General features: G+C 51.6%; 1 protein-coding gene across 2 annotated transcripts; it reads left to right on the top strand.

Annotated features, from left to right (window-relative positions):
- The first annotated feature begins 64 nt into the window (after positions 1–64).
- SCNN1G (sodium channel epithelial 1 subunit gamma) lies at positions 65–11,485 on the top strand. Of its 2 annotated transcripts, XM_083872756.1 has the most exons (13): positions 65–109; positions 290–614; positions 1,364–1,658; positions 2,099–2,292; positions 2,682–2,785; positions 3,570–3,733; positions 6,486–6,584; positions 7,767–7,884; positions 8,507–8,585; positions 8,664–8,721; positions 9,050–9,111; positions 9,307–9,382; positions 9,794–11,485. In XM_083872756.1, exons 1-13 carry the CDS (start codon positions 79–81, stop codon positions 10,181–10,183), a joined length of 1,995 nt encoding a protein of 664 aa, XP_083728882.1. In that variant the 5' UTR covers positions 65–78; the 3' UTR covers positions 10,184–11,485. The 2 variants fall into 2 exon arrangements, with proteins under 2 accessions (XP_083728882.1, XP_083728881.1); XM_083872755.1 differs by lacking the exon at positions 65–109 and having other exon boundaries at positions 165–614.
- The last annotated feature ends 311 nt before the right edge of the window (positions 11,486–11,796 follow it).

Here is an 11,796-nt window from a genome sequence, read left to right as displayed (position 1 = left end):
CCGGGGCGGGGCGGTGGCGGGGGTAGGTACCGGGGCGGCCGCCCGCCGCCCCATCGGCGCCGGGACTGTGAGCGGAGCATGGCGCAGCCGAGCCCGGAGGGCGGCCGAGGTGAGGCGCGGCGAGCGCGACCCCCCCCCGGGACGGCCGTTCCGGGGATCGAACACCGGGAAAGGAGCGGGATGCCGGGCGACGGGACGGAACCCTGCGGGCGCGGTGTGGCGGGGCCACGGGCGGGGGGCGGGCGCCGGGACCCCCCAGCCGCCCCCTCAGTGTCCGGTTCGCCCGCAGCGGCCCCCGCGGGCCCCGGTAAGAAGATCACGGCGCGGCTGAAGCGGACGCTGCCGGTGCGGGGCCCGCAGGCGCCCACGCTGAGCGAGCTGATGCGCTGGTACTGCCTCAACACCAACACGCACGGCTGCCGCCGCATCGTGGTGTCCCGCGGCCGCCTGCGCCGCCTGCTCTGGATCGTGCTGACCCTCAGCGCCGTGGGGCTCATCCTCTGGCAGTGCGCCGAGCTCCTCATGAACTACTACAGCGCCTCGGTCTCCGTCACCGTCCAGTTCCAGAAGCTGCCGTTCCCCGCCGTCACCATCTGCAATATCAACCCCTACAAGTAAGGCTCGGGGAGCTGGTGGGAGGGCGGCGGGTCGGCGCAGCCCCGGGCTCCTTCTCGAGCTGGTCCCGGTGCTGCTGGTCAGCGCTTTCCCGGCTGTGGGTTTTCCCTGTGCCGCATCCCCCGCTGTGCCGTGTGGTTTACACTCTCACCCCTCACTGCTGACCTCGGCTCGGTTCATGCTGCTTTCTGCTCCAGACAGTCCCTGTCCGCTCTTTGGCTCTTCAAATTCCCTTCTTCCCAAGACCGAGGTTCCAGGATTACAAACAGCATCATCTCCTAAGGAATGGAAAGGGGATGCTTGTCACTCCTCTTTTGCTTCTTTCTTTCCTTATGGGAGATTTTGACATGATCCATCAAGAATACTTTTTCTCCTGTCAAATCATGCTTTACATTGCTCTCTGTTCTACTGCCAGATTCTCACCCCACAGGGATTCAGGTCTTTGATTACTCTTCACAGATGAAGTCTTATTTTCACATACTGCGTCTCCTCAGACTTCCTAATATAAGGAGCTTGAGAGTCTTGGGAGACTTTTCTCTCTAGTTCAGTCTGTTCTGCTTTCTGGGATCCTTGCTCCAAGATCTCTCGATGGATATAACCGTGTACCCTCACTGATGTGAGAAACTGGTGTGAGACCTCCACGGGGAATTCTGTCCCAAGCCATGGCACCCACAGTGCAGCAGGCAGGGCACTGCAGCTGGGCAGTGAGGTGGGACGGGATGTCACTGCCGTGTTCTCTTCCATGCAGGTACAGTGCCATGAAAGAGTATTTATCTGAATTGGACAAAGAGACGAAAAAGGCTTTGGAAACTTTCTATGGATTTTCTGAGGGCAAGTCCAAGGTGCGCCGGTCAGTGGACGACTGGAACAGCACAGGGAGTGACTTCTTCCAGCACATCCCTCTGCTGAAGGTCGAGGACTTCTCCAGGACAGCGACTGACCTGCACACTGGGCAGAAGAGGAAAATAGAGGGAAGTGTCTTTCACAAGGACTCGTCCATCGTGAACTCGGGCGATTCCAATAACATCATTGGCTTTCAGCTGGTGAGTGTCACTGTGCCCTGGCCAGCGAGTTCCCTGTGGGGTAGCAGAGGGCTGTGTTGGGGTCACTGTCCCTCGGGCAGGTTTTATTGCCTGCTCAGGTGGCTCTGTGGTGCACAGTGGTGAAGAGCACCCTGTCTCCTCTTCTGCCTAAGCCCCCATGGCTACTGCAGATTCACCTCCAGCTCTCTGGAGGAGAAGTACCTTCCTGAAGTCTTCCCAAATAAGAGTCAGTGTGACCTTTTCTTTGGTCCTGAAATATTTGGTCATATCACTTAGCCCTGTATTAAAGGTCTTTGATGCCCACTGTAACGCCATACACAGTTATTTCTGTGGAAGAGAAACTTTCAGATGTGCCTTGTACAAACCATAATTTACACCTGCCTTGTAGAATCCATGATTTCAGTCCATCTGAAATGCTTTTTCCCTTTTGTTCTTGCCAGTGTGATGCAAACAACAGCAGTGATTGTGCCCTGTACACATTCAGTTCAGGTGTAAATGCTATCCAGGAGTGGTACAAGCTGCACTACATGAACATCATGGCACAAATTCCCCTGGAGACTAAAGAAAAATTGAGTTATTCTGCTGATGACCTTCTACTGACATGTTTCTTTGATGGCCTATCTTGTGACAAAAGGTCAGTGCACAGAAAATTCCTGCCATCTTAAAAGCTTATTTCCAAGTCCATAACATGTAGGAGTGGAATATTTGGTATTTGCTGAATTCCAGCAGGAGCCACTGTCAGTTCTGTAAATCTGCCTCCCCCATGCTATTAACCCCCATTCCCACATTAAAACTTCCTCGAGTTTCCATCTCTTGATATATTAAACTAGGTCATACTGCCATGTAATTTCAAGTTACTCAGAAAGAGACCCACATCTTTCAGCAAAACAAACTTCTTGAAAAGAAGTAACAAACCCCCCATGCCATCCTGATCTGTCTCTGTCAAAACCAAAGCCCAGGTGTGCTGCCTTTCTCCCAGACAGAACGACAGGGAACAATGTCATGATATTTGATTTCTTCCAGGCATTTCACTCGTTTCCATCACCCCCTCCACGGCAACTGCTACACCTTCAACAGCGGCGAAAACGGCACCATCCTGAGCACCTCCACGGGTGGCAGCGAGTACGGTGAGCAGGGCCCTGTGCATGTGGGGTGTTCTGGGGCACTGTGCACACCTGGGGTGTTCCAGGAGACTGTGCACACCTGGGGTGTTCTAGGGCACTGTGCACACCTGGCGTGTTCTGGGGCACTGCACACCTGGGGTGTTCCAGGAGACTGTGCACACCTGGGGTGTTCCAGACTGTGCACATCTGGGGTGTTCCAGGAGACTGTGCACACCTGGGGTGTTCCAGACTGTGCACACCTGGGGTGTTCCAGACTGTGCACACCTGGGGTGTTCTGGGGCACTGTGCACACCTGGGGTGTTCCACGAGACTGTGCACACCTGGGGTGTTCCAGGGCACTTTGCACACGTGGGGTGTTCCCCGCTGGTTTGCAGAGGAACTGTTTGATAACAAGTGGTTCAGCAAACTGGATCCTGCTGGAGCGTGAGCGATGTGTTGGCTGTAGATGTACAGGCTGATTGGGGAAATGCCTGTTTGAACTAGTGCAAACTCTTGCCTGAGAATACAGATAATATCATTGCATCACTAATGTTTTCCAGCTGAAATTACTGCTGCCCAGTTATATAACTTTCTAAGTGAGTTTCAGCCACGTTCTCAGCAGATGTTATTTGTTTGTTGTACTCAGTACCACCAAGGGATGTTACTGGCTGCAGGTGCCTTGGTCTGGTTGGGCTGTTACAGTTCTGCTTAAGGCCAGATAACATGAAATAAACTGTGCTGCCCTCCTTGACCAGAAAACGTATCTCTGGCTCCTGGTGTAACTTCCTGCCTTGCCTCTGTGGTTCAGGATTGCAGGTTGTTCTGTACATCGACGAGGCAGAATACAACCCCTTCCTGGTGACATCCTCAGGAGCCAAGATCATCGTCCACGACCAAAATGAGTATCCCTTCATTGAAGATATTGGCACAGAAATTGAGCCTGCAGCGGCCACCTCCATAGGGATGCACTTTGTGAGTGGCAACAATCTCCTTTTCAGGTGCACCTTTGCCTTGGTACAGCTGTAGATAGGAACTGATGGGGTGATTTCAGAGAGCCAGCAGCTCAAGGCCTTTAAATACCTTCTACTCAGCGGCTGAAGTGCCCTGAGGGGAAATCCTGTGATAGCACTTTTCTAAACAAAAGAGGCTGTGGGAAAATCAGGTCTTTATAAACCAAACCGGCCTGGGATATTGTTTGTTCTCCCTTTTCTTCTACCCCTTGGCTTTTCAGGGAATTTTTGGTTTTGTTTTCACAGCAAAATCGACAACCACAGAAATGTGTTGTCAAGTGCCTCGTTTGGCTTTAGCAATGAGCAGGGAATTTCATCCCACGAGGGTCCCGGGGCAGAGGAGCCCAGTGCTGGAGCTCCGGGTCCCCACGTTGGGATCCGGTCCTTAGGGATGGTGGCAGCACAACCCCTTGAACTGTTTTGTGAATGTGAGCCTCATTTTGCTGGTTTTCTCTCTCCCCAGCAGTAAAAACACCCTCGTGGGCAGCAGCTTTGCTTTCGCCAGCTGCGAGCAAAGGCCAGGAGAGCTGCAGCTCCTCCTTTCCCCATTTGGTGTAGTTCAGAGCAGGCATTTAGCCCGAGGGGTTTCGGCACAGCGGCGAAAGCTGTGCCACGTCCCCTTTCATCTAGATGGGCTGTTAAGTGAGCACTTCAGCGCTGCCTTTCTTTCTGGAGGTCTGGTCGGAGCATCAGCCATCCTGCTTATCTGGGTGTGCCCATCGTGATCGGCGCTGCATTAGAAAAGACATTAAAAGAGGGCTGATGTTTTACAAAATGCAAATAGTTAACTGTCTTCCAGCTGTCTGGAAAACTGTGGCAGCAATTCCTTGGTCAATCACGACTGAGAGGTTTGAGAATCGGGATGGTGCGGTGACACAAAGACTCACAAGACTCTTTTCTTTGTCACCATCACACCGTACAGAGACAGTCATGGAAGGCAGAGTTTCAATATTTAATGCAATATGTTCAACAACAGGTTTGGACTGTTGCTGTAGTATAAAAAACAAGATTGGCCACATCTTAATGTCTCTGGATAAAAGATTTGTCATGAGGAAGGGATCCAATTGCATCCTAATGAGGCATCCAAAATAGAAGCTGGACACAATTTCTGGTCTCAGAGCAAAAGCTGGGGATCGCTGTCCTGCGGGGAAAGGACAACTCCAGAGCGTGTGGTGAGGGGTCAGGGCTGTCAGGACAGGGTTGCAGCACCGAGGTGCCAGGGCAGTCCTTGTGCCCACAGGCAAGGTCACAAAGGAGGACACGGCAGCTGTGTCCCACACGGTGCTGCTTGCTGGGCTCTGAACACAGCATCAGTGTCTGGTTATTGCTCATGCGTTCCTGCTGGGTACTAGGACTGTCCCCCACCTCCAAAAATATTCCAAGACGTTTGGAATGCAAACAAGGCATTGCTTGGTCAGAGCTACAGTGCTTTAATTAAATATTTAGTTTGGAAATTATTTCAGTACCTGAAGGAACAAGTAAGCTTTTGTAGGAGCATAAGCCACAACAAAATAATTCTATACAAAGGATCGATCATCTCTTGGAAGCCCCAGGAGCAGACTGAGGCAGTGTCTTGACACTACATTGTACGTGGAATTTAAAAGCTGGTTTCAGAGTCGTTTTCAAAAGTAATGCATCTCTAATACTGAAATCCCATCTTTCCCTCCAAAGAGAGATTTGAGCATCTGTAAAAGCCCTGAATTGCACCACTGCTCAGAGCCTTGTATTGCTGTAGACAAAGTGGTGAGGTATGCTCCTATCAGGTGTGCTCTCAGGAGCTGCATTCAGTGCCTTAGGGCCTACCAGCCTTTTCAAGTTCCTGCTAAAGTGATCCTTTGTACAGAATTCTTAATTCTAATTTTAAATTCTGTAGAGAAAGACAGGTGAATGGATTCTTAAATGGATGTTTCTTGTGGTTTCAGGCCACTCTATTGTAAAGTGGATAATTACTGCAGAAAGATAGCAGGGGCTGAGGGGGGTAAGGCAGTCTGCAGGAAGTGGGCAATGCAGCTGGAATCAGATTTCGAGAATTTGAGGGCTTTCAGCCCTGGTTTCACAGTGCTTGCAGGCACAGCCTTGGCATGTCAGACCTCTTTGCTCTGGGCAGAGAACAGGAAAAGTCATTAGCATTTGAGAGGAAGGGTCAAAGCAGTACCTGGAAAAAGGTTTGAGGGAGACACAAACATTTGATTTAAAGTGGAATGAGAGAGGTGCTGTTGAGCTCTAGTGGAGTTTCAAGTGCTGTTTACCCACGGCACAGGAGCAGCCAGTGCAAAAACAGCAAAGGCAGGTGGGGATCCTCACAGAAAATAACCCAAAACCCCTGTCCAACAACCCCATCCCTCAGAACACAAATATCCAGAGTAAATGACACACAGCCTCTAAGACTAGGAGAGAACATGCATATGGATTTCTCTGCTTTGAAAAATCCTCACTGCTATGATTACACCACCTTGCATTCATGCAGAAGGTTTCCAGGAAGACAGCAGAGAATCCCACCAGAACAGTTTTTTGGGAAACGGATATTAGAAACAAAAAAACCCCTTGTTTTGGCAACAGATTGACAAATCATTTTAGGTAGCAAAAGGTAAACATTCTATTCAAAGCTGCCTTATCACTTACAGTTTCAGAGCTGGGAAAACATGTCACTGAATCCTTTGGTTTCTCTGTGAACTCCAAAATAAACCCAAGTTTTGTTCTTTTCTGTTTCTCAGACTCGGTCTCGCAAGCTGAGCAAACCCTACAGTGACTGCACAGAGACAGGAGCTGACATACCCGTGGAAAATCTCTATAACAAGAGCTACTCACTCCAGGTAAAGCCATTACATTTGGGTTTATCAGTTGCTTGAAAACTACCTGCATAAAAAGCTTTATAACAGTCTGTGGTTCAGGACCCAAGACTAGGAGAAGTCTGAACACAGGGTTGTTGCTTTTACCACTGATGTAAAATGCAACAGCACTTCTTAAAATCGAACTTTTATTCCTAAGTGGTTGCTGTTTGAAGTTCCCTCAGGCACCCTGTTAGATAAAGAGAGAACATGAGCTCATTAGGCAATTTTCAAGCAATGTGAGACTGGAAAATATTGGCCAAGTAAAGGTTGCAGCTTAGTAACCCTTGAAGCCAGAAATTGTGACCTTTAGGACTCCAAGAATAACAGAAACCATCTAATCAGTATCCAGATAGCAGGATGTTTGTTTACAGAGTAAGTTTCCACTAATTTTGCATGGTTTCTGTAATTGGGTCCTCTTGGAGAGTGTCAGTTGTTCTGGCACTCTGCACTTGAAGAATTGTACTTACATTAGCTGCTGCCTGCTGCAAAGCCCAGGTCTAGGGTGAATTTCTGTTTATTGGGGAATAGGAAATCTGTTGTGGTGTAGGGCCAGGTAGGATCACCCAGACATTTTCTCAGGTTTTTAATAACAGTACTTCACCGAAACTCAGTGCTCAGGAGGGCTGGGACTGGGACCAAAAGGCTTGACTGGGATTTAAAAGAGAAGTTCTGTTCCTGCATGTCCCAATGTTTTAGCACAAACCACAGTTCTGCTGCCTTGTTAATCCTCCCAGCTTCACCTCTCCCAGTAGGCACCAGCAGGGTTTGGTGGAAGCTGTGAACGTTTGCTGCTGTGAGTCACTTCCCACACCTACTTAGTGATTCATGGGCCATGTGCCATGGCAGGCCTAAAAACCTCTCCTTGACTCTGTAAAGAGCAGCTGCAACACTAAAGCTTTTGGTGGCTATAGGGGAAGTGGGGGCATTCATAAAACCTCTATATATGTAATCCTCCAAGAAGATTATATTCTTATTTTTTGCTGCAGAGCCTCAACCCTCCACTGTACTCTCTGTCTGTTTGTATTCACTCACAGCAGAGCCTGAAGGCCCAGTGAAACAAGGTTCCCATCCGACTGCCGTTGTCAATAAGCAGGGTGTTTTTAGGTGCACAGGAGCCTGGAGCTTGTTGCTGCCTCTTAGCCCCCAGCTGTTTTTTCTCCCCAGATCTGCCTGCACTCCTGCTTCCAGAAGGCCATGGTGGACTCGTGTGGCTGTGCCCAGTACGCACAGCCCTTACCCGCTGGGGCAGAGTACTGCAACTACAAGAAGAACCCAAACTGGAGTTAGTATTGGAACACCCCAGTACTGCACATGGCTCAGCTGCCAGTCCTGTCCCCTGCAGCACCAACCATCACACAGCCCCTGTACTCCCAGCGTGCCAGTCACACAGCCCCCTGTACCCTGCATCCCCCATGGCCCTGTCACACAGCCCCTTGTACCCTGTACCCCAGTGTCCCTGTCACACAGCCCCCTGTACCCCAGTGTCCCTGTCACACAGCCCCCTGTACCCTCCACCCCCGGTGTCCCTGACACAGTTCCTGCACACCCAGCATGCTGGGATGAGGCAAATCTGCCTTAACCCACTTAAGCCCCCACACCCAGAGCCAGAAGTGCCTCCCTTGCTCACACTGGCTGGTTTATGAAACTTCCCCTGGTGGCTTGTCACCTGTGCCCACCACAGAACAGTCGAGTGGAGGGCTTGACCAGGTGTGGCAGTTTTCATGCCTATATCAAGTGACACCCACTTCTCAAGAGTCTTTTGCAATATTTATAGGGTAAATCTCTTTATCCCCTCCATGTAGGCAATGGCCACAAAGGCCAGCTATACCCCAGATGTCCCACTCCAGCCCAGATAGCAGGTTTTATGTCTGGCTTCTCACACACATCCTATTCCTCCCCTGCAGTGTACTGCTACTACAGATTGCACGAAAAGTTTGTGAAGGAGCAGCTGGGCTGCCAGCAGATCTGCAAAGATGCCTGCAGGTGAGTCCTTGCCACAGCCAGAGGTAAAGTGTGCGTGGGAGTCGGAGCTCACAAGTGACATCCTGCCTCTCTCTGCAGCTTCAAGGAGTGGGCGCTCACCACCAGCATTGCTCAGTGGCCATCCATCGTGTCAGAGGTGAGTTCCCAGTTGCACTACACCAGAACAGCAGCCTAGCACAAAGCATTGAGTAACCTCAGAGGCTCAGCACAAAAGCAGGAGGCCCTAGGGTAGTCAGTAGCATTCAGTCATGCCGCTCCCAGAGACCAGTCTGTAGTTTCTAGCTCAGAGCTCCTCCTCCAGGAGTTCACCATTAAACTGAAATTTGTCTTGGGGGATCCCCTTGGGCTCAGACTGTCACACATTCAGTTCTGGTTCCCATAGGAGGTGTGGAGCATGAGTCCCTTCCCAAGGGTCTCTGCACAAGAACCTGCATGTAGAGTTGCATTTTCTGTCTGTTCCCCAGGACTGGATGCTCCGAGTTCTCTCTTGGGACAAAGGGCAAAAACTCAACAAGAAGCTGAACAAGTAAGTCCCCCTGTGTGTTCCTGCCTCGCACCTCCAGCTCTGATATGATCTGAGCAGCCCTAATGATGGCAATTGGGGAAAAAGCTCCCTTGGAGCAGCCCAGCCCTACTGGTCCAACTGGTTATTTGCATAGTTTTTCAGTATGTTTCATGTTATTGTTTTACTAAACCCTCTGCCTGCCTCCTATTTCCCCAGGACAGACCTTGCCAACCTCATGGTGTTTTACAAGGACCTGAATGAGAGATTCATTTCAGAGAATCCTGCCAACACGGTGAGTGAGCATGCGGGTCCCTACTCCCAGGAGACACAGCACTTCCTCCCACGCAGGCTGGAAGCTTTCACCTGCCCAGGGGAGCAATCCCACACGGGCAGGAGCAGGACGCTGATCTCAGATATGCACCTCTGGGCCGGTCCTGCCCTTTCCAGCCCTTATCTCAGGCCACGTCTCTGCCTGTCCAGCCCCGAGCTTTGTGCTGGGCAGCCTTCAGGCTGCCCACAGCAAGCTCAGCTCCAAGTTCCTTTTGAAGCAGAGCCAGAGAGAACAACAGCAGAGATGGGCCCACTGCATTTGGGAGTGCTGAGCAAGCCCCGGGTGCCCCGGCTCGGTCTCCCTGCCTGCTGTAACAGCACCACGGACATGTGTCCATTGCAGACCCTAACCTTGTGCTCTCTGCTCTTCCAGCTCGTCATCCTTCTGTCTAACTTCGGGGGCCAGCTGGGCCTGTGGATGAGCTGCTCCGTGGTGTGTGTCATCGAGATCGTGGAGGTGTTCTTCATCGACTCACTGTCCATCGTCCTGCGGCGCCAGTGGCAGAAGGCAAAGAAGTGGTGGCGGAACCGGCAGCAGGGCGGCCCGGGCAAGGCCCCACAGGCCGGCGACCCCGAGAGGCAGGGCCACGACAACCCCGTGTGCATCGACGAGGACCTGCCCACCTTCACCACCGCCCTGCGCCTGCCACTGCCCCAGAACAGCCCCCTGCCCAGGACTCCCCCCCCCAACTACAGCACTTTGCGCCTGGAGACGGCTTTCACAGAGCAGCTGCCTGACACGCTGGAGCTCGACCGGCACTGACACCTGCCACCCGCCCACCGCGGGCCCAGAGAGGTGGGTGCTGTGCCCACACGTCCGGGGCAAAAGGCACAGAGCCAGTCAAGCACTGAAGGGCTGTCAGGTCACACCCTTACTCAGGGATTGAACTGGCAGTCAAAGCTGCCCTGAGCAAAGCTCAGACACAAAAGCCGAGGACTCAGAGACAGCAGGAGCTTCGAGCAACATCAGTTCTCGAGTTAATGATGGCAGGAGATGGCTGGAGCAGGATGTGGTGCTAAGCTGGGATGTCTCACCAGGCGAAGGCACGCATTAGCCACCAGCTGCACACACCCCATTGCATGTGGGCAGGAATTGCTCCACAGCAGCAGATTGATGCCACATTGAGCATTAACACTAATTGCTCTCTGCTGTGTGGCTGGACTTGTGGGAAAAACCCCAGGCTGTCAGGAATCCAGGATGGCATGTGTAGGAAGGGCATGACAGGGGCTTGGGTAAAGCACAAAAGAGCATAAAAGGAAAGCTCTCACTTGAATTTTCAATAGAAACCTGATTCCAGTGGTGGCCTGAGGAGCTCTTTCTAGTGAGATGAAAAGCCAGGACAACCAGAAGTGTGCTTGTAGAGCAAGTTACTACAGAGCTGGGGTAGGAAAGCCCGAGTCATCCCCAAAGAATCATCTGAAAGGGCATGAAATCCAATTTGGAGCACAGTAATGAAGTGCATCCTCTGCAAGCTTGTTCCATTCCACATCACTCAGGCAGCCCTTAAACATAACATTCAAGGAGCTCATTAAATGACTTCCCAGAAGCCTCACAGGGGTTAGCTGGCTACTCTTTTCCTGCTCAACCCCAGGCAAGGACTTCCTCCTGCAGCCACCCAGTTCCCACCTGCCTGCCCTGGCACTGGCAATGCCTGGAGGATGTCTTGCCCCACCTGTACCTCATCCACCTTGCCCCCATCCAGAGAGCAGTGTCAGCTCCCACCTTTTACCTCCTGTGCTGCTGCCCCTGTGAGCCAGGGGCTGCTGTGTGTGCCCACCCAGCCACGAGTGCTCCTGTCACAGCCCACTCTGCTGCCTCCATGCAGCACCAGTGGAGATGATGAGCAGAGCCCACCCCACACTGGCTGCTGGGGTTTGTAGAGCCAGGGTAATGCAGAGTGTGTGAAGGGTGTCTGAGTGGAAGAGTCTCTCCTTTCTCTATGAGCTTATTTTATAGAGGACAGTGAGAATCCAGAAAGGTTTTTTTATGTGCAATAAAACCTATTTTAACTGAATTATTTAAATAGATGATAAACTGAAAAAATAAAGATATATTTTTGAGTAACTGCTTTGACCTTTTTCATTTTAAAATCACCACTATATGAGTTAGTTCCCTGCAAGTATCCTGAGAGCTGAGGGAATTTGTGTCTGCCTGCCTGGGGGCTGTAGGTTCGCAGCAGGGCCAAGCCTCCCAGCCAGGTACCCCAGGCCTCCCAGCAGAGATGGAGCAGGGGGGGTCTGCGGGACCCAGCTCAGGAACAGGCAGGAGGAACATGGGAGTGCAAGCAGAAACTGAAAAGGCCTTTCAGAAAGCAGGGTTAACCAGCAAGGGACCAAAACCACTGGAACTTCAAGTGTCCCCAGACAGCTCCACAC

Source organism: Zosterops lateralis (assembly GCF_965231275.1).
Source record: "Zosterops lateralis genome assembly, chromosome: 15".
Taxonomy (NCBI): domain Eukaryota; kingdom Metazoa; phylum Chordata; class Aves; order Passeriformes; family Zosteropidae; genus Zosterops; species Zosterops lateralis.
This window is presented reverse-complemented; position numbering and strand designations above follow the sequence as displayed.

Coding starts and splice junctions, on each gene's coding strand:
- SCNN1G (XM_083872755.1), top strand. CDS start 181: ATGCCGGGCGACGGGACGGAACCCTGCGGGCGCGGTGTGGCGGGGCCA. Junction 6,585..7,766: donor ACAAGAGCTACTCACTCCAG/GTAAAGCCATTA, acceptor TTTTCTCCCCAG/ATCTGCCTGCACTCCTGCTT. Junction 7,885..8,506: donor CAAGAAGAACCCAAACTGGA/GTTAGTATTGGA, acceptor CCTCCCCTGCAG/TGTACTGCTACTACAGATTG.